Here is a 23,808-nt window from a genome sequence, read left to right as displayed (position 1 = left end):
ACTCGAGGCCTCAGCTAGGTCACGGCATTTTTTTCAACATGCTGAAAAATGCCCGCGAGTAAAAAAAGGTCACCATGGAAAAAATGGATATTTCTTTACTCGTAGGTTTAGTCGAGATAGGTCATAGTAGGTAATTGAAGGCAATCGAAGGTAATCAAAGGTAGTCGAAGATAATGTGTGTGTGTGTGTGTGTGTGTGTGTGTGTGTGTGTGTGTGTGTGTGTGTGTGTGTGTGTGTGTGTGTGTGTGTGTGTGTGTGTGTGTGTGTGTGTGTGTGTGTGTGTGTGTGTGCGCGCAGACGGTCGATCCGGCTCACAGTTTCATCGCTGACGGTCGATCCAGCTGAAAAGTCGCGTTAGTGGGACAGGCCCTTTATACTTTACATGCCACGAATGGGCATCCCAGAGTGTCCTGGTGGCACTGAACTAGCACAATATTAGGCACAATAGCACAATGATGGCTAAAGAAACCATCAGAAAAGTCGATTCATGGATGTTTCAAACAAGGATGTTGAAGAGAGATGGGGAAGTGGAGAGCCCATGGTATTCTTGTGGCTCTTGGAACACTTAGGCTTTTCTTTGCCACAATAAATTAATTTGACTATTTACCTTTTTTGGCTTTTTACTTCTGCCTGCCAAACTTGATTAAGCAACCAAGTTTTGTCACACTTTCACGACAGTAGATTGTTCAATTATTGCTGGATTACTTGCAAACCAATACCCATTATGGAAACCGCAATATTCCTCATTTACATGGCTTTAGCCCAACCAAGGTGAAGCATTGATTGCTAATAAAAGACGCAAAAAGCTATTTGAGGGCAAGTATGAGATGGCGTTTTAGGTTCGCTGTCCAATGTTAGATCCATTACAACATGTTTCCAAAGATCAGTGAGAGTTGTAGAGACAAAGAACTTCAGATGCTAGTTTATACCAAAGATAGACACAAAGTGCTGGAGTAACTCAGTGGGTCAGGCAGCATCTCAGGAGAAAAAGGATAGGTGGTGTTTTGGGTTAGGGCACTTCCTCACAATTCCTGTACTGAGATAATTTTCTAAACCCATCAATAAACCTATTTGATTTCATACTTTCTTTATTGCCTAAAACAGAAAACAATACAACTTCAAATAAAGCTGCTGTACCAAACAGCTTACACACACACAAAAATGAATCGTTTGAAAGGATCACAAAGATAATTAAGCTTGATGAAAAATGTCCTACCTGAAGAACATTCTTTCTGCTCGATTTGTCTTTTGCCCAATCAATCTGAGCACCACCCAGGTCTGCATTTTCTGGCTTGCAGCCTATTTTCTGTATGGAGGGATGGTAGGGGGGTGTGGGGGGGGGTGGAGTGAAGAAAAATAAGTCAAATCAGAATCTCCATCTCAATATTCCATCGAGGGCACATATTTAAAAAAATGAGATTATTAATTAAAAGGGTTAAAGAATTGCTTCGACAAGTTAAATGAAAATTGAAGTTCAATGTTTAATTGAACACTCCAGGATATCCGACATCAAGAACTGGAATTCTGAACAGTGCTTTTTTTTCCCTTATCTGCCTTGCACTGCAATAATTCTTAAAACAAAAACAGTTATTGTTAGTCATATCATTTATGCACAATTTAAAATTCCTATAATTTTATTCTGGTGAGCTCTTTAAGATTAAAGATGTCAATGCTGCAGAATTGAATATATTATTCACTATCATTTCCCAGCACTGACAAAAAGTGCTTGAAAGCTGGTCTTTACATCAGGTAGTTATACTGGAAAGCATCTTGAGATTTTCCCCAATAGCTTGTCAACTCAACATAAGAAAGAGCACCCTCTACTGCCTCTCTCAGTTGCTTCACTTTCTTCTCCGTTCTGTCTTGCAACCTTCCAGAGTATGACTTGTTAGTTTAGTAATCGTCTGCAGGTAGTTTGGTGCCCATTGAGTTTTATTACCACTGGCAAGAATGCGTCAGTTGATTTCACTCAGGATCTGACTGCTGAAAGGAAAGGGGATTTTGTTTCAAATTATATCATTCAGTTACCATGCGCTGTTCTCAATTTAATATCTCTCCTTGGCTGTAAGACTTAAACAATGAGGCATTGTAAGACGTAAATATGATGCTTCAGAGAATCTCATTGCACAGTGCGAATCTGTGAAACATCAAACTAGGCCCCAGGTCTGCCACTTTCACTCAAAATCCTAAGCAGTAATGGCTCGGGCAGGAAACAAGAGTACCTCATATATTTAGGTACATTAACATGTCAGGTGATGTGTCGAGGACATATAAGGAAGAACCATCGATGGTAAACATTGGTGGTATGGTGGTGCTGCTGTAGAGGTCCTACCTTACAGCGCTAGAAAACCGGGTATGATCCTGACTATGGGTACTCTCTGTATGGAGTTTGTATGTTCTCCCCATGACCTGCGTGGGCTTTCTCCGAGTGCTCCAGTTTCCTCCAACACTCTAAACGCTCAGAAGTTTGTAGGCTAGTTGGCTTGGTAAAATTATAAATTGTCCCTAGTGTGTGTAGGATTGTGGTAGTGTGCCGGGATCACAGGTCGGCATGGACTTGGTGGGCCGTAGGGCATGTTTCTGCGCTGTATCTCTAAACTAAAAACCAAACCAAACTATTCTGGATTAGAACTAACTCATAATGGAAGAATGGAAGAAGTCTAGAGTGAAGGGAGGGAAGCAGTTACCACACCAGAAATACCACCCACCCCTCACGCCCAAATAGTCATTCTAGCCTCGGGACTGGCAACTTGACGTGATCCAAGGGGAGCATTATGGAACTTACACGCCAGACAGATGCTGATCAACATCACTTTTTCCAGCTTTCCCATTTAAACTCAATGGCTTTATCAAAATAGTCAGAGAAATGACACAGTCATTGTCATGCATATAAACAAACATTATTTCCATTACCCTCACAGTGTGGAAATGAAACTTAAAGGGTTAAAATAATGAAACCACTTCATAATTAAAGAGCTTTATAAATATATTTTCTTTGTTCATAGCCCAAGAACAGATTGGTGGCAGTCAGCCATGGTGCCGGAGGTCTTTGCCAAATGCATCCTCTGTGCTAACTCCCCAACCAATTTCTGTGGATGGTGGAATCAGGAGTTCCAAAAATCTTGCACTGAACGTGGAAAGCATGGCTCAATTATCATTTACCACAGCATAGATGTGCACCATATGAGCACTCTGATGAAGTGCCTTTTATTTTTGTCATGTGTTTCAAGTCCTCTAGCACCATCATCTGACTTCTATCATACATACAAGTCATTCAAAAACAGAGATCATTAGAACTGTAGCTTTCTTCAATTGGTAATTTTAGGAATCACTTCCGTGTTTAGTTATTTCATTGTGCTGGTTCTCCTGCACAATCCAGCTTAAATCTTATTGCAGAATTAAAGGCCTTCTGACAAAAGCAGATTAAATGTAGATTCATGGAGAGAAATAGCATTGGAACAGAGCCTTTGACCCACCAAGTCCGCACTAACCATCAAGCATCCATTTAAACTAATCCTGACATTAATTCAATTTTCTATTCTCCTCACATTTTTACTAGCTCACCCAGATTCTACTAGTCACTTGCACATTATGGGGTCATTCCAGAAAAAAATGAGCCTATCAACCTGCAGGTCTTTAGAACATGTGAGAAAACCTACATGGTCACAGGGAGAACATGCAAGCTTCACACTGACAATATCTAGGGTCATGTTGAATTCAAGTCTCTGGCATTGCTAGTCAACAGCTCTACACTCTGCGCCATACACGGACTTTATTCTCAACTTGGAAAGGAATATACATCACCAGAAAAATCCTGATATAAAAAATAAACTTGAATAGTGAAAGGCCTGGATAGAGTGAATGTGGAGAGGATATTTCCACTAGTGGGAGAGTCTAGGACCAGAGACCCTCGCCTCAGAATAAAAAGCATTCCTCTAAAAATGAAATGAGGAGGGATTTCTTTAGTCAGAGGGTGGTGAAACTTTGGAATTAATTTCTGCAGATGGCTATGGAGACCAAGCCATTGGGTAATTTTAAGGCACAGATTGACAGATTCCTGATTAGTAATAGTGTCAGGGGTTATGGGGAAAAGGGAGAATGCGGTTGATAGTTCAGCAATGATTGAACAGCAGAGTAGACTCGATGGGCTGAATGGTCTAATTCTGCTCCAACAACTTATGAACTCATCCTGTAATTGATTAATCACTGAGTGATTGTACTATAGAAATCATGCATCTGCCGTGCACTTTCTCCGTTTTTATCAATCTAGTTCAAGAGAAATGTACCTGAAACCTAATAGCTAAGCAAAAGCACAAACATAAATTGCAAAGTTGATCCTTCTCTGACAGATTTTTAAAATTATGCTATTCAGGAGCATCCGTAGCCCAAAAACACAGTCATCTGTTGCTGCAACGATGGTGAATCATCAGATGAAAGTTCATCAGCCTAAAAGGTTGAATCTATTTCTTTCTCCACAGAGGCTACGCAGCATTCAGAAAATGTCATGCATTTTCAGCTCTTATTTAATACGGACCAAAAGTCAATTTGGAAAGGAGGGAAATGAAAGCAACATCCTGAGGTTGCAAAAGGCACTATATAAACACAAGCCTTTTTTCTTTAATGAATGTCATAGCAAAGCCAGAGTTTCTAACGTGTAAAAAATGGCCAAGTCCAGTCAGTATCTTAGAAACATAGAAATTAGGTGCAGGAGTAGGCCATTCGGCTTTCGACCCTGCACCGCCATTCAATATGATCATGGCTGATCATCCAACTCAGTATCCCGTACCTGCCTTCTCTCCATACCCCCTGATCCCCTTAGCCACAAGGGCCACATCTAACTCCCTCTTGAATATAGCCAATGAACTGGCCTCGACTACCCTCTGTGGCAGAGAGTTCCAGAGATTCACCACTCGGTAGGGGGCGCTGCACTGGCAGCGCCTGTCGGCAGCGTGTCCGTCTTTTTTCAACTTTTTAAATTTTTTTAGTATGTTTAAAAGTCTGTTTTTAATGTTTCTTTGTGTGTTATGTGTGGGGGGTGGTGTGGGGGGGTAAGGGGGAAACCGTTTCGGCCGCCTCTTCCATGGAGAGGCGACTTTTTCAGGACGCCTCCCCCGTGGCCTAACAGCATGGATCGGCGCCGACTTTCCCGGAGACGCACCCGGAGCTTCAGCGGCGGGCACAGCGTGGACTCTCGGCGTGGAGCGGGTGAGACCTCGTTGGAGGGGAGCGCTCCGTTACGCTGGCCCGCGGCAGCCGGCAGCCTGAAGCAGCGGTCTGCAGAACTCCAGCTGGTGCGGCGTCCACAGCCCGGGATCTCACGTTGGGACCCGGGGGGAAGAAGAAGCTTCCACCGCCGGCCCGTGGCCATCTTCTACCGCGGGCGCGGTATGGACTTAACATCACCCCTGGAGGGGAGCTTCGACCGCCGGCCCTGCAGACTGCGGTGCTTCCGGCTGCGGCACGGCAGGTACTTTAAAACTTTGACCGCCGGCCTGCGGCCAACACCAGCCTGAAGCCGCGGTCTCTGGTTGGGAAGAGCCGATCCTGGACTCACCTTGACTTTGACTTTGTCCCTTACCATCTGGACGCCCGCAGCAACGGCTGTGGAGGGTGGAGGTCCCGACCACGGGGGAAAATGGAGGAGGACTGGCCAAGCTCTGTGCCTTCCACCACAGTGATGAATGCTGTGGTGGATGTTTGTGTAAATTTTTTATTGTGGTTGTGTTCTTTATTATTGTACCGCTGCTGGCAACCCAAATACCACCGACCTTGGTTGTGTGGCAATTAAATTATTTCAAATTATTTCAAACTCTCTGTGTGAAAAAAGTTCTTCTCAACTCGGTTTTAAAGGATTTCCCCCTTATCCTTAAGCTGTGACCCCTTGTCCTGGACTTCCCCAACATCGGGAACAATCTTCCTGCATCTAGCCTGTCCAACCCCTTAAGAATTTTATAAGTTTCTATAAGATCCCCTCTCAATCTCCTAAATTCTAGAGAGTATAAACCAAGTCTATCCAGTCTTTCTTCATAAGACAGCCCTGACATCCCAGAAATCAGTCTGGTGAACCTTCTCTGCACTCCCTCTATGGCAATAATGTCCTTCCTCAGATTTTGAGACCAAAACTGTATGCAATACTCCAGGTGTGGTCTCACCAAGACCCTGTACAACTGCAGTAGAACCTCTCTGCTCCTATACTCAAATCCTTTTGCTATGAAAGCTAACATACCATTCGCTTTCTTCACTGCCTGCTGCACCTGCATGCCTACTTTCAATGACTGGTGTACCATGACACCCAGGTCTCGCTGCATCTCCCCTTTTCCTAGTCGGCCACCATTTAGATAATTGTCTGCTTTCCTGTTTTTGCCACCAAAATGGATAACCTCACATTTATCCACATTATACTGCATCTGCCAAACATTTGCCCACTCACCCAGCCTATCCAAGTCACCTTGCAGTCTCCTAGCATCCTCCTCACAGCTAACACTGCCCCCCAGCTTAGTGTCATCTGCAAACTTGGAGATATTGCCTTCAATTCCCTCATCCAGAACATTAATATATATTGTAAATAGCTGGGGTCCCAGCACTGAGCCTTGCGGTACCCCACTAGTCACTGCCTGCCATTGTGAAAAGGACCCGTTTACTCCTACTCTTTGCTTCCTGTTTGCCAGCCAGTTCTCTATCCACATCAATACTGAACCCCCACTGCCGTGTGCTTTAAGTTTGTATACTAATCTCTTATGTGGGACCTTGTCGAAAGCCTTCTGGAAGTCCAGATACACCACATCCACTGGTTCTCCCCTATCCACGCTACTAGTTACATCCTCGAAAAATTCTTTAAGATTCGTCAAACATGATTTACCTTTTGTAAATCCATGCTGACTTTGTCCAATTATTTCACCACTTTCCAAATGTGCTGCTATCCCATCTTTAATAACTGACTCTAGCAGTTTCCCCACTACCGATGTTAGACTAACTGGTCTGTAATTCCCCGTTTTCTCCCTCCCTCCCTTCTTAAAAAGTGGGGTTACGTTTGCTACCCGCCAATCCTCAGGAACTACTCCAGAATCTAAAGAGTTTTGAAAGATTATTACTAATGCATCCACTATTTCTGGAGCTACTTCCTTAAATACTCTGGGATGCAGCCTATCTGGCCCTGGGGTTTTATCGGCCTTTAATCCATTCAATTTACCCAACACCACTTCCCGGCTAACCTGGATTTCACTCAATTCCTCCAACTCGATGGGCTGAATGGTCTAATTCTAACTGCGAATGGTATGTTAGCTTTCATAGCAAAAGGATTTGAGTAAAGGAGCAGGGAGGTTCTACTGCAGTTGTACAGGGTCTTGGTGAGACCACACCTGGAGTATTGCGTACAGTTTTGGTCTCCAAATCTGAGGAAGGACATTATTGCCATAGAGGGAGTGCAGAGAAGGTTCACCAGACTGATTCCTGGGATGTCTTATGAAGAAAGACTGGATAGACTTGGTTTATACTTCTAGAATTTAGGAGATTGAGAGGGGATCTTATAGAAACTTACAAAATTCTTAAGGGGTTGGACAGGCTAGATGCAGGAAGATTGCTCCCGATGTTGGGGAAGTCCAGGACAAGGGGTCACAGCTTAAGGATAAGGGGGAAATCCTTTAAAACCGAGATGAGAAGAACTTTTTTCACACAGAGAGTGGTGAATCTCTGGAACTCCCTGCCACAGAGGGTAGTCGAGGCCAGTTCATTGGCTATATTTAAGAGGGAGTTAGATGTGGCCCTTGTGGCTAAGGGGATCAGAGGGTATGGAGAGAAGGCAGGTACGGGATACTGAGTTGGATGATCAGCCATGATCATATTGAATGGCGGTGCAGGCTCGAAGGGCCGAATGGCCTACTCCTGCACCTAATTTCTATGTTTCTATGTTTCTAACTCCTTTGACCCGCGGTCCCCTGCTATTTCCGGAAGATTATTTATGTCTTCCTTAGTGAAGACGGAACCAAAGTAGTTATTCAATTGGTCCGCCATATCTTTGTTCACCATGATCAACTCACCTGTTTCTGAATGCAAGGGACCTACATTTGTCTTAACTAATCTCTTTCTTTTCACATATCTATAAAAACTTTTGCAGTCAGTTTTTATGTTCCCTGCCAGTTTACTTTCATAATCTATTTTTCCTTTCTTAATTAAGCCCTTTGTCCTCCTCTGCTGTTCTCTGAATTTCTCCCAGTCCTCCGGTATGCTGCTTTTTCTGGCTAATTTGTACGCATCATCCTTCGCTTTGATACTATCCCTGATTTCCCTTGTTATCCACAGATGTACTACCTTCCCTGATTTATTCTTTTGCCAAACTGGGATGAACAATTTTTGTAGTTCATCCATGCAGTCTTTAAATGTCTTCCATTGCATATCCACCGTCAACCCTTTTAGAATTAATTGCCAATCAATCTTGGCCAATTCACGTCTCATACCCTCAAAGTTACCTTTCTTTAAGTTCAGAACCATTGTTTCTGAATTAACAACGTCACTCTCCATCCTAATGAAGAACTCAACCATATTATGGTCACTCTTGCCCAAGGGGGCACGTACAACAAGACTGCTAACTAACCCTTCCTCATTATTCAATACCCAGTCTAAAATAGCCTGATCTCTCGTTGGTTCCTCTACATGTTGATTTAGATAACTATCCCGCATACATTCCAAGAAATTCTCTTCCTCAGCACCCCTGCCAATTTGATTCACCCAATCTATATGTAGATTGAAGTCACCCATTATAACGGTTTTGCCTTTGTCGCACGCATTTCTAATTTCCTGTTTGATACCATCTCCAACTTCACTACTACTGTTAGGTGGCCTGTACACAACACCCACCAGCGTTTTCTGCCCCTTAGCGTTTCGCAGCTCTACCCATACCGATTCCACCTCCTCCAAACTAATGTCCTTCCTTTCCATTGCGTTAATCTCCTCTCTAATCAGCAACGCTACCCCACCTCCTTTTCCTTTCTCTCTATCCCTCCTGAATATTGAATATCCCTGGATGTTCAGCTCCCAGCCTTGGACACCCTGGAGCCATGTCTCCGTGATCCCAACTATATCATAGTCATTAATAGCTATCTGCACATTCAATTCATCCACCTTATTACGAATGCTCCTTGCATTGAGACACAAAGCCTTCAGGCTTGTTTTTACAACACTCTTACCCCTTATGCAATTATGTTGAAAAGTGGCCCTTTTTGATTTTTGCCCTGGTTTTGTCTGCCTGCCACTTTTACTTTTCACCTTGCTACCTGTTGCTTCTACCCTCATTTTACACCCCTCTGTCTCTACGCTCACACATTTAAGAAACCCTTTCCCTTTAACTCCATCCTCCACTATCCCATTCGACACCCCACCCCCCTTATTCAGTTTAAAACCACCCGTGTAGCAGTGGCAAACCTGCCTGCCAGAATGCTGGTCCCACACCTGTTAAGATGCAATCCGTCCCTTTTGTACAGTTCCCCCTTACCCCAAAACAGATCCCAGTGATCTAAGAATCTAAATCCCTGCCCCGTGCACCAGTTCCTCAGCCACACGTTCAGGTCCCGTATCTCCCTGTTCCTGCTCTCGCCAGCAGGAGGAACTGGAAGCAAACCGGAGATAACAACCCTGGAGGTCCTGCCTTTCAGCATTTTTCCGAGCTCTCTAAAGTCACGCTGCAGAATATTCATCCCCTTCTTTCCGACATCGTTTGTGCCGACATGCACTACCACTTCCGGATGTTCACCTTCGCCCTTGAGGATTTTCTGCACTCTGTCCGTGACTTCCTGGATCCTGGCACCAGGAAGGCAGCACACCATCCTCGCATCCCGTCTGTTGCCGCAGAAACACCTGTCCGTACCTCTCACAATGGAGTCTCCCACTACAATGGCGTTGCCTGCCTTAGGCCTTTTTGGTTTTGGCTCAACAGCCCTATTCGCATCACAAGCCAGTCCGCCACCCAGTGTAAACACCTCTTCTGTCCCGACAGCTTCTAAGTGGGTGAACCTGTTCACAAGAGGTACAACACCCGGGGACGTTGGTATTCCATGCTTCCCTCCCATTCTCACTGTCTCCCACCTTCTCTCTTCCAGTACCTTAGGTGTAACAATCGTACTGTAGGACTTGTCGAGGAACGACTCCGTTTCTCGGACGAACCGGAGGTCATCCACTTGCTTCTCCAGTGCCCAACACGGCCCTTCAGGAGCTCTACCTGGATGCACTTCTCGCATTTGTAGCAGCCAGAGGCACCAGCGGTGTCCTTGACCTCCCACATACTGCAAGCATCGCACTGAATCAGCTTGCCTGACATATCCTTCTTTCATCTCTACCTCTCAAGCTTATTGCGTGGTCTCCTCTCCTCAGCGCCGAAGTCTCTCGAGCCAAAGACTCACACTTTTCTCACAAGGCTGCTCACTCACTGCCGCTCGCTAAGAGCCGTCTTGCTTAAATTGACTGATAAATTGCCTGATTTACCAATTTACAAACCAAATTCCTCAGTTTTCAACTGTTTTCCCGGCACTGACTCACTTCTCTCCTCCCACTTGGGCTAGAGCCAATCAGTCGTATCTCTTGCTAAACTCCAGCTGCTGTTGCTCCCAAATCTACAACAGCAAAACTACATCTTGTTGTGTTGAAATTAATAACAATGAATGCAAGTCACAGGTGGAAATAGAAAATTGGTGTTTGAACTTGTTACCATATAGGTACCATATTCCCTTTTTGTCCAATAGTCAAATGACTGATAAAGTTACATCAGAGGGCACCTTATACCAAATAGACATTAACCCCTCTGGGTAATAACACTCATGCACAATAAGAACATATTCTCAGCTAAAACAAATGGTAAAATGATTGTGGGTGTCTCTTTACAGTTATATAATGATCACTGGAGACCCATTTTAAAACAAATGTTTTCTTCCACACAGGATTCTGCAAATCACACAAATTAAGCTAATCCCAGGTAGAAATAGGAATGTCAACCCCATATACAATTTCCTTCAATCTTCATGTCAGTTTGAAAATGCCAATTCCAAATGTAGATTCCTCAGACAAGGAGGAATAACCAAGTGCAAGGAAGGAAATCCAATATTTAAGCATATTTAAGCACAGAGATATGGGGGTTGAAGTAAATGACAATACATAAATACTATAAACCTGCTGTTGTTCTTTATGAAGGGTTAAAATACCAATGTAAATTATGGGTTTGCAATTACTCAATCTCTTTGATATAGTTATAAACAGGTTGTAGGTAAGTCAGGTCAGTCAGATATCACATACTCTGTCCATGGTTCACTAATTTACTGATTGGTTACATTTGTTTATCAATCTATGTTTTATGGGTTTCGGTATTTGACTAGAACGCAATGTATGTAAACTAAGGCATCTGTAATGGGGTTAGATCCATTAAATGCAGTACGAAGGCTCTTTTAACTGTGTTTTAGTAAACAGTAGAACAGTTTAAGTGATTGAGTAAATTCCACTTACCACATAAATTAAGGTTTACTGTCTAATTTGTTTATATGGCTCTGTTATAGCTTTCTCTTGCTGTCACTAAAGCTTGGAATGATTAGTAAAATTATACTCAGTGCAAGGTAAACTTCATTTGAATTCATAATCTGAATCTGCGTTCTGACATTACTAACAGGAAATAATGCTCTACATCAGAGTTTTGGTCGGCTATTGCAGTTAGTTTTAATTCACATCATTAACTTTTGACAATGTTTTAGTGATGATGACTTTTCGTTGACCCTGACAGTTCCGGTTAACTTTTTTTCAAAACACGTTGCACTTTTTGTTTTGCTTTATCTGGGTTTTCTTGTGTTGAGAAGCATTTGACCTGAGGCATGATGGCCACACAGCAGTAGGAGCATTTGTTTCATAATCTCAATGTCGTAAGTTTGAATTCTGTGACTGCTTAATAACTAAATCTGCCAGCCTTTCCACCCCATAAGCCATAAAATCTGACCAGTCCAATTGCTTTGATTGTACAGTAACTCTGAGATGATGTGTGCTTTAGATTACAAGCATATTCACTCTTTCAAGATTAATAGAGCAGATTTTTTTCACCTTGTATTATCAGTTTTTTTGGTTACATACTTCGAACACATCAGTTTTGTTATTTATTTGAATATAAATCTTGGTAAGCTTCCCAACTCTAAATTCTAATTCTCAGCAAATGAGTTGAGTTCAGAGATGTAATGTATTTAATGTAAATACAATGTATTTATTAGAGTCTATTGGAAGGTCAGCAAGTATTCATTCAAACATTGCAGATTGGCTTAATTGCGATTTTAAAAGTGAACTCTCGTTATCATTATCCCATGATATTTAGAGTAGAGAAGAAGAATGACAATTCAGATATGGCGTTCCAGGTGAATAATACTCAATTATAGAACAGTTTTATGTCCTACATTCAGTGAATTCATTCTTTAGTTGGTCTGAAATACAGAGCTAAAGTCAATGATTCCTCCTGAAGCTCAGAAGATTAGACTAGTCAGCAAACTATCTATACTTGCAGAACTATGGGAAGTTGTGGCAGTTGAATGATCCTTTTGAATGTCTGTGATGTGAACACACCTTCTTTAGCTGCCAAGATCTTTACACAATTAAACAAAGGCCTAGTCCAGCTCCTACTCCAGCTGTGAAGACATTACTGGCAGAAAAAAATGTCAGTAGCTATTTTCTTGAAAAGTTGCTCAACATTCATGAAAGGTAATATTCTTTAAGACTAGATATAATTTTTTTTAAAAGGCAAAGGTATTGCATAACCTAATAAAAAACACAACCATATTAAATAATTGTCTCCATCCTGTAGAGAATTGTTAAACTTCTATAGAGCTACCCTGTCCATGTTAACTATAAAGTAGCCGGGGTTGGGGGGGGGGGGGGAGGGTGTGTGCTGTTGAGCGATGAAAGGGTAACAGCATTTCCTGATAGCTCCGACAATTTAATCTTTTTTAATACACAAAAATGCTGATACAACCACATTAAGTCTTTTATTGAAATTTTGTTATCAAGAGAACAAAATTTACGCAAACAGGAGAGACAAAGTTGACATGAGGAAGACCAAAACCAAGAAAAACGATTCAAGCAAACTAGGCCTAGACCAAGCACCACCCTTGCCTGACATGCTGATGCCGGATGAGGTGAACGAGGAGGAGGAAGACCCATCTAACAAGGCTGTGCTAGCTGCTATTGCTGTGATAAGGACTGAGATAGCCCAAATTAAGAGCGACATATGCACAACCATCGATAGCCGTATCAAGAATGTTTACATGGACATAAGGGAGGAAATAACCACGGCTAAAAGAGATTTCCAAACTTCCATCTCCAAGCTTGAGACGACGTTGACCTCACACAACAACACTATCAAGGAGATGGAAAAGTCAGCCTCATTCCACTCGGATAGTGTTAGCATGCTACAACAACAAGTGGCTCATCTCAACTCGGAGCTGGAAAAGATTACTCAAAAATGTGAGGACTTAGAAGGCAGATCGAGAAGACACAATGTCAGAATCATCGGGATTCCCGAGGGGAAAGAAGGGCCCAAACCGAGAGACTTTATTGCCTAACTCCTGCAGGAGACGCTCTTTTCCTGGAGGAGAAACCACTTATCGACAGAGCGCACAGGACTCTCCGGCAGAGACCCGCACCCTCTAAACCTCCCCGGCCCTTTAGAATACGTCTACTCTACTACCATACCCTGGAAGATATCCTACGCAAAGCGTCATCGACAAGAAACATCCAATACCAAGGTAAAAAGATCCAGATCTTCCCCGACTACTCACCAACCATCGCGAAATGGAGAGCACTCTTCACTAAAACCAGAGAAATGCTACGGGACCAACCTGGCATCAGATACGGCCTGCGCTACCTAGCGAGACTCCTGGTGACCTACAACGGCGAGCAAACTTCATTCACCGATCCCCAAAAAGCCCAGGACTGCGCAGAACACCTACTCAGAACACGGTCAGACACAACAAAAAATATATAATACACTGGATGGTCCAGCCTCTCTCTAATATATATGTTTGTGTTTCACAAGTTCTCTAACTGTTCTTAACTAATTCATTGATACTGTGTTATAACCAGTTGTTTTTGTTTCTTATATTTTTGGAAAGTTGTTGAACTATTTTTAAGGTAAGAAGTAACGGAGGTAAACACGGTTTACAGTTACTTAGTAGAGAAGCTTCTTAAGTTTGATATTTAGTTTTTAAATTATTATTTCTTTTGTTTTTTTTTTTTCTCCATAGTGAACTCGCGCCATAACTATTTTGGTAATGGATAGAGATATTTTATTTTTATTATTGTTGTTAGGTATGTTACTAGTTCTAATGCAGAAAGCACAGAGAAAATCAGACAGGGACAGATCTATTCAGGAAGACTAAACTCTTGTAGATAAAGACACCCCATAAGATACACAATTGGGATGCAAAGTAATGTAAGTAATGAGACTGGCACGAAAAAAGGTTTGACATTCACAAGTTGGAATACCAGAGGAGAAAACAACCCAGTCAAAAGAGGCAAAGTACTGGCTCATTTGAAATCACTGAATTCAGATTTTTTGCAAGAAACACATCTAAAGAATGACCCACAATAGACTCAGGGCAAAATGGATAAAAGACATATATCATACAACCCTTTCCACAAAGGCAAGATGAACAGCAATATTAATAAGAAAAGGGATACCCTACATTCATAACAAAACAATTGCTGACAAGGAAGGACGATATCTGGTCGTGACTGGGGAAATACACAATACATCCTTAATTCTAGTTAATATATACGCTCCCAATATAGACAACCTTTCATTCTTCAAAAAGGTCTTTGCCCATATACCTGATATATCTCAAACGAACCTAATAATAGGAGGAGACTTTAACACTGTTTTGGATCCATATCTCGACAAATCATCCACCAAAAAGATCCCAAGAAACAATTCAACTGAACTCCTAAATACGTTCCTCAAAAATATGAATCTTTCAGATGTATGGCGGATCGAGAACCCTGCTGGTAGAGACTACACTTTTTACTCCTCAGTACATAACTCATACAGTAGAATCGATTACTTCCTGGTAGATACAATATTAATACCCTTTATAACAAATGTTAGGGGTGGAAGATTGCAACCTTCACGTGGTCCACCCTGTTTCGACTAATGCAATCAACTCGACGTGCACAAACGGAAGATCAAATAGAACAAGTTGTCCAACAACTTTAGGCTGTGCACGCCACACGAAAGAAGAACAAATATTAAATATCACAATATTGGGATCTCAGATCACAGTCCTCTCACTTTTTCACTGTACTTGGAAAACATGACCTCATCATATAGAACCTGGAGACTGAACTCGCAGCTACTAACTGAAAAAGAGTTTTGTGAATATCTAAAAACCCAAATTAATATTTATTTTGAAACAAATGATATCCCAGAAACCACCCCGGCCACATTGTCGGAGCCTTTAAAGCCTATTTGAGGGGATGTGTAATCTCATTCGAAATTGCAAGAAAAAAAAAACAATAAAATAAAAATAGAAGAATTAGTAAAACAAATCGAACAATTGGGCAGGGATAACACACTCTCTCCCTCCCCTGATTTACATAGGGAAATAGCGAATTTGAGATATCAATATAATCAATTACTCTCTGCAAAAATAAGCAAGGTGTTTTTATACACCAAACAAAAATACTTCAAATTCGGAGACAGACCACACAAATTGTTGGCGTGACAGCTAAGAAAAATGGAGACAGACCAAACAATACATAAAATTAAGTAACAATGGAACAGCGCTAACAAAATAATCTAACATAAATGATAGATTCCTAGAGTTTTATTCCAACCTATATACGCCCAGATGCACCGCAAACTCCCCTGAATTTCTTAATAAATGCAATCTCCCTAAATTGAGTGAAGAAGAATGCAATGGTCTTAACTTTGATCTCCCTGTTATAGATTGATAAAGCCATCTCGTCTCTTAAAACTAGCAAAGCACCAGGCGCAGATGGACTTCCAAGTGAATTATACAAGAGATTTAATGATACTCTGACACCGTATATATATATAGAATGTATAGACAAGCACAATTGGACAGCGCCCTACCATCAACACTAACTGAAGCAACAATTACAGTGATTCATAAGAAAGGAAAAGATGCCCAAGAAGTAAGTTCATACCATCCGATCTCACTGCTAAATATAGATGGCAAGCTATTTGCTAAAATCTTAGCCAAAAGATTAAGCCCATTAATAAGTAAATTAATACAAAGATCAAACGGGGTTCATACCTAATAGACAATCTGCCTTTAACTTGAAATGTCTGTTTAATATCATGTACACAAAAATAGAAGGAAACAACGACTTGGCTATACTAACGCTTGACGCAGAAAAAACATTTGACCAGATTGAATGGCCATACTTATTCGAGCTCCTCAAGAGATTTAAATTTTGATACAACTTTTTGGAATGGATTAAGCTTCTGTATAAAAATCCGACAGCACGAACTCTCACTAACCAAACACTCTCATCTCCCTTTAATTTGTTCAGGGGAACAAGACAGGGCTGCCCCCTATCAGCATTAATATTTGCCCTTGCTATAGAACCTCTTGCTCAGAGTATTCGATTAGATCCCCGTATTCATGGTTACGACATGAAAGAGACTACAAATAAAATATCTTTGTATGCGGATGATATTCTCCTGTACATAAGAGAACCTCAAACCACTATTCCAGCAATACTGGAAAAATTATCCTGTTTGGTACATTTTCAGGCTACAGTATTGTGGAATAAAAGTATACTGTTGCCAGTTCATACCATCCCCTTAGATACATACAGAATTTTCTTTTCAGAGTAACAACAAATAAGTTTACCTATCTAGGGATTGAGGTTACAAAGCGTTACTCTTCTCTTCTACAGGCCAATTTCCTTCCTATATTAGAAAACGTAAAAAGCAATATCCAATTCTGGAAAACTCTTCCAATTTCCGTACTCAGAAGAGTGAATACCATTAAAATGATCTTCTTACCCCAGCTACTATATCTAATTCAGAACATTCCTATTTCTCTTACAACATTTTTTTTTAAGAGATTAGATTTGATAATAATACCTTTCTTGTGGAATTACTAAACTCATAGGATTAACAAAAAACAGCTCTACAAATCAAAAACTCAGGGCGGGCTTGCTCTTCCAAATTTTAGATTATATTACTGAGCCTCCGCCATCAAGTCCTTTGCTTTCTGGCCTGACACCTCAAATATCCCTTTGAATTGGCTAAAAATAGAACAAGAAGATTGTCACCCATACTCAATAGGTACCATCCTATTAGCTCCTACTTCAATTGATAAATCATATTATAGATTTAATCCTGTTATACACAATTTGATACGTATATAGAAGCAAATCAGAACCCATTTTGAACTTAAACCTATATCTCTCACTTTGCCCATGGCAAACAACCCCACATTCAAACCATCTATTTTAGATAAGACTTTCTTTACATGGAATGAATTAGGAATCCACAGTGCCAGAGACCTATATATCGATGGTACGTTTGCCGCCTTTACACAGCTACGAAAGAAATTTGAACTCCCAAATATTAACTTCTTCAGATACTTGCAAATCAGGGATTATATACAAAAGCATCTGTCGGGATTTGAAGTTGAGAGGCAGTCTCAAATAGATGACTGCCTTAAAACATCACTATATAAAGACAAATTAATCTCCTATATGTATGATGTCCTTCTATCAATAACCTCTCCATCCTCTAGCAAGTGTAAGATCAATTGTGAAAAAGACATTAAATGTGCAAATACCAGATGAAATATGGGAGGAAAGCCTCAAACCTATACATAGGTGCTCAAACAATGCTAGACACTGCCTCATACAGTTCAAAATTATACATATACTTCACTACTTCAAGGCAAAAATACACAGTATACATCCAAATATTTCTCCTACTTGTGATAAATGTCACTCCTCAGATGCTAATCTTTTTCATAACTTTGTATCGTGCCCTAAACTCGCCTCTTTCTGGTCTGATATATTTAAGAATATCTCAGACATTCTTAACATCCCATTAAACCCAGAGCCCTTATTAATCATCTTTGGGGTATCTGAAACATCAAGACAACTCACAACAGCTCAATGACAATTCCTCTCCTACTGTCTCATTATGGCAAAGAAACTACTGCTCATGTCATGGAAAAAAACAACAGCTCCCAATTCCGGAATGTGGCTTCATGACTTGACCAGTACATTACATTTAGCAAGAATAAGATATGTTCTAAAGTATAGAGTCAACCAATTTAATAAAATCTTGCAACCATTTATGTCATTTCTTGCGCAGAAGAATATTGACACAATACACAAACCTATCTACACTCTAAACCATCCATTTTTATGAAATTATGAGTAAGGGATAGAAGACAAGAGAGTTAGAAGCTTTAGAAACAAGAGTCTTCACAAAGAATTAGTGCACCAAACTGCTCCCTATGTACTGTAGTCGCCTTCTGCACCTTACTTATGTATTTAATTATTTTTATTTTTAATATTTACTTCCCCCCCACTCATTATTTATATATTTATTTGTTTTTTAATGTTTTTATAAACATGCCCGTCGATATTGTTTGTCGAATATTCAAATGTTCTGTTTTAATATGTATATTTGGAAAAAATGAGCTTGGATATGGCAACATAAGCTATACCCATTTTTTGATGGCTTAATAAAATATTAAATATTAAACTATAAAGTAGCCATGTATATTTATCCTATTTACTAGCACTTGTTCTGGAGTCTTTTATGCCTTAGCAATTCAAGTGCTCGTCTAGATACTTCATACATGGTGTGAAGTAATAAAATATTTATCACATGGCTGTGCTTTAACTTAATTTATGGCACTTTGTTATTTACTCAGGAAATGCAAAATGATCATTTTAATTTATTATAATGTTGTTAATTCATATCTGGTTACAGTTTTAAATCATCAAACATATTTTATGCTGCATCTCTGATGCTGGAGCTGTCTACTTTAATAACTATATATTTTTTTCAATCCAGTCATATGTCATGGATCTGTTTTGCAATGTGTTTCTACTTTGTTCTCAAACGTGAGCTGAAAAATAGGTTCAGTCGTGGCATGCCTTGTATTGTATTTCACTAATAATACCAATCGGAGGAGTGCATATAATAATAAGGTAGCCTGTCTTCAGTCTGAAGAAGGGTCCTCACCCAAAACATCTTCTGCCCATGTTCCCCAGAGATGCTGCCTGCCCCACTGGATTACTCCAGCACTTTATGCCTCTTTTTGTAAACCAGCAGTTTTTGTAGTTTCTTGTATCCACATGAATAAGGTAGAACAAGGCACGACTTTGAAATTATATCACATTTATAATTTCAGATGAAAAAAAACCTGTATTTAAAAAGAAAGAAAAAAGAAATACACTACAAATAAAGGCCGAGCAACTTTTTCAAAAATGGTTATTCTTCTAAATTAAAAATATTCTGTGGAGAGAGGGATGTTTCTCTTATTGTTTCATTTGAAGTGGAAACACCATATTTGATGGCCATTCCTAATGCTTTTGAGCTGAGTTAAGAGTCAGCCATAGTGGTGATCTGGAATCACATATAGATCAGAGTCATATCTAGATCATTGGTGTTTTGGAATGACATATAGATCAGTGTGGCATATTTCAATATCTGAAGGACATAATTGAACTAGAAGACTTTTTACAGTAAACTAGTATTTTCATAATCACTAATGATAAAAGCCGTTTAATTCCATATTCATATAATTATCAGAATTTATATTTCTCACCGGTTATACAGGGATCATAACTCATTCCTCTAGCTCATTGCTCCTGGAGCTCAATCAGTTCACCACCATAACCAATAAACAATCTACTTGTGGACTAAGTGTGCTTTTTATTGGAGGAATTTGTAACCTTTGCATACCTACTCCCTGCATCCCACCCCCACCCAAGTAATCCTGCAAGCCTCACTGTTTGTATCCCTTTGTTATCACCTCTTCCACAGCCAACAATGGACCATTGTGGGCTCCACTTTTCCTTTTTCATCGGTGCCGGCTCTGATTTGTTCTATACCTTTTCATACCTCTAGTTTCCCTCTCCGCCGACTCTCAGTCTGAAGAAAGGTCGACCTGAAATATCACCTATTCCTTTTCTCCAGGCATACTCCCCGACCCGCTGAGTTCCTCCAGCATTTTGTGCCTATATTTGGTGTAAAGCAACATCTGCAGTTCCTTCCTACTCATCCTGTAATGCTACCCTATTGCTTCCACACAATTTGTTTGTTGAAGGATTTAATTATTTAATTTATGGATTAAAGAATTGACCTGATACCCATCCTCCACACCTATACAAAATGTGCCAGCTACCTTTTTTTGTCATGTATAAAATGATTCCTAAAAGATCTAAATATGTGTACAAACATGTATTTTTCTTGGTTATGTTCTATTTTGCGATAACCTGAATACTATTTTAAGAAATTTAAATGAGACATATAATACATTTGTTTCCTGTATTTGCAAGTTACTTTGAAACTACTACATTTTGATAAAATGTTGCATACTTATAATTTTATAAATGCTTCCTCACATTTGCCAACACAGTTGGAGAGAAAGTGTTACTCAGCTATTAAGGCCATTTGCAACGCTAAGTTGTACAGTCTGCGTTTCCTGCAGTGTTTAACATTTCAGTTTATTTGATAGATATCTTGGTCATTTTGTCAGAACTAATATGAGAGCTGCATGCTACAAGCTGCCAAAATGCCAAAGTGACCATCAGAGTAATGGATTTTTGTCAATTGCTACATCAAAAGACTTTATTCATTTTGACTCCTGTACAGAGTGCACCTTCCCAGCCGCACATCACTTCAATAAGGTCTGGCAGATCCCTCCCACCCCTGAGGGAATTAAGCGGTGGGCTACTGTCAAAAGCAGTTTCTCTCCCCATACTGTGTCACTATTTGAGCCCTGAACTTGATCCAATATGGAGGTGTGTGCCTGTCTTTTCCTGGAGCATCTCATGGCTGCAAAGTAACTGCCGCCATGCACTGCAATTCCTTGATATTTTGTTTACCACTCACATCTGTCACAGTCAGTTATTAATGCTGTTGCATAGGAAAGCATATCAGTGGCCTTGTGTCTTCCTCAAGGCTGGGTTTTATTCAGCACTGCAGTTACTTATGTCCCACCTACAAACTGACTAACAGGCAGCACCAGACACTGAGCTGCAGATCAAAGCCTGAACGATGAATGCAGGTCACTTTAACAAGATGTCATAATGCATATCTTTAGAAGTGCTTACCAAACTGGCTAAAGTTTGTTGTTTGTTTTCTTTGTAGAATTCAATTTTGTCTCCCTCGAGGCAAACCCAAGAACTGGTCCAGTTTTTCCTAGAAAAATAATAAGATTTGAGCCATTAGACCAAATATCTTAGCAGCCTGGATAAGTCATAACCATTAATGTCCTGTGAATCTGTCCGTTACTAATTAATCACATAGGAATGTCATATTCCGAAATAAAAACATTTAATTCTTATTTTAATTTGTATTTCTTCTACCACACCCAGAATCAGACTTTCCCAACTCTGATGTTCTGTTGAGTTGGTTTCAGATCAGAGATTAGCAGATATTGAAAAATATCATATGATTACTCTATGAAGTACAAGCTTTTGTCTCATTCTCATGATCCTCATCATTCCCTACTAATTTCCTTGAGGTGCATCAGTGGTGCAAGCCTAAAACAATTTGCCACAGTGGATTTGCTTTAAACATGTTAAACATTAAAAACAGTGCTCCATTATTTTTTTTGCTTTATTATTTGACCAGATATACCCCACATAAAATGATTGTCATTGTGACTGGCAAAGGGGGAATTCGTTTTATTGCAACCATTATATTTTAAGATGCTACAAATTCTTTCAATTAATTTTCTACTTTCTGTTCCTGTGTATTGATTCAAGCTGGAGTTATGGCTCCTTGAATCTTAGTTACCATCCAGTACTTTTGCCAGTTTGCCATTCTTCATGATGGAGCCTGGACAATGAGTTTAGGCAGACTATTTGGTGCATCTCAGGCAAGCTGATTCTGTCATTGACTTATGTTTGTACAGCTCTTGCTTGATTATGATCGAGTTAGAATGGTTGCCATCCATTGCCCAAGGATATTGAGACATTCTGTATTTCCGACTGAATTGAACCAGCTCACCACAGTGAGGGGATGAAGCTGGCATTCTTCCAAGATGGCATTGCTCAGTTCTCAATTCTGTCATGGCTCTCCTATTTTCATTTGATATTATATGCAGATATTTTTCATATGCAATTTTAAAGGTTTTGCAACTTCCAAATAATTCCTAAAGCACCTTGTGCTATCTAGTAAATGAGTATACATGTTTTTTTTTATGGTCAACATGGACCGAGTGGGATGAAGGGCCTGTTTTTGTGTGCTGTATAACTATGATTGTTAATAACCATACATTAACCTCAGTGCCAATTTTAGTATTGATAGAGAGTCTTTTATTTTGTTTTGCTCTGCCCAGATTGACAAAATGGACCATGGAAACATAGAAATATAGAAAATAGGCGCAGGAGTAGACTATTCGGCCCTTCGAGCCTGCACCGCCATTCAATATGATCATGGCTGATCATCCAACTCAGTATCTTGTACCTGCCTTCTCTCCATACCCCCTGATCCCTTTAGCCACAAGGGCCACATCTAACTCCCTCTTAAATATAGCCAATGAACTGGCCTCAACTACCTTCTGTGGCATAGAATTCCAGAGATTCACCACTCTCTGTGTGAAAAATGTTTTCCTCATCTTGGTCCTAAAAGATTTCCCCCTTATCCTTAAACTGTGACTCCTTGTTCTGGTCTTCCCCAACATCGGGAACAATCTTCCTGCATCTAGCCTGTCCAACCCCTTAAGAATTTTGTACGTTTCTATAAGATCCCCCCTCAATCTTCTAAATTCTAGCGAGTACAAACCAAGTCTATCCAGTCTTTCTTAATATGAAAGTCCTGACATCCCAGGAATCAGTCTGGTGAACCTTCCCTGTACTCCCACTATGGCAAGAATGTCTTTCCTCAGATTAGGAGACCAAAACTGTACGCAATACTCCAGGTGTGGTCTCACCAAGACCCTGTACAACTGCAGTAGAACCTCCCTGCTCCTATACTCAAATCCTTTTGCTATGAATGCTAACATACCATTCGCCTTCTTCACTGCCTGCTGCACCTGCATGCCTACTTTTAATGACTGGTGTACCATGACACCCAGGTCTCGTTGCATCTCCCCCTTTCCTAATCGGCAACCATTCAGATAATAGTCTACTTTCCTGTTTTTGCCACCAAAGTGGATAACCTCACATTTATCCACATTATACTGCATCTGCCATGCATTTGCCCACTCACCCAGCCTACCCAAGTCGCCTTGCAGCCTCCTAGCATCCTCCACACAGCTAACACTGCCCCCCAGCTTCGTGTCATCCGCAAACTTGGAGATGTTGCATTCAATTCCCTCGTCCAAATCATTAATATATATCGTAAATAGCTGGGGTCCCAGCACTGAGCCTTGCGGTCCCCCACTAGTCACTGCCTGCCATTGTGAAAAGGACCCGTTTACTCCTACTCTTTGCTTCCTGTCTGCCAGCCAGTTCTCTATCCACATCAATACTGAACTCCGAATACCGTGTGCTTTAAGTTTGTATACTAATCTCTTATCTGGGACCTTGTCGAAAGTCTTCTGAAAGTCCAGATATAACACATCCATTAGTTCTCCCTTATCCACTCTACTAGTT

The 23,808-nt window shown here is 40.6% G+C and overlaps 1 protein-coding gene across 1 annotated transcript in view; it reads right to left on the bottom strand.

Annotated features, from left to right (window-relative positions):
- Positions 1–23,808, bottom strand: part of arhgap15 (Rho GTPase activating protein 15) — a 722,875-nt gene that overhangs the window by 508,548 nt on the left and 190,519 nt on the right. Inside the window, exons 6-7 of the mRNA XM_033024704.1 lie at positions 21,319–21,406; positions 1,217–1,306 (exon numbers count right to left, since the gene is read on the bottom strand). Of these exons, the coding sequence (XP_032880595.1) occupies positions 1,217–1,306; positions 21,319–21,406 (178 nt within the window). The remainder of the gene's footprint in view (positions 1–1,216; positions 1,307–21,318; positions 21,407–23,808) is intronic.

The sequence above is a fragment of the Amblyraja radiata genome, chromosome 7, assembly GCF_010909765.2.
Source record: "Amblyraja radiata isolate CabotCenter1 chromosome 7, sAmbRad1.1.pri, whole genome shotgun sequence".
Lineage (NCBI taxonomy): Eukaryota > Metazoa > Chordata > Chondrichthyes > Rajiformes > Rajidae > Amblyraja > Amblyraja radiata.
The sequence above is the reverse complement of the archived record's forward strand: the minus strand, read 5'-3'. Positions and strand labels throughout refer to the sequence as shown.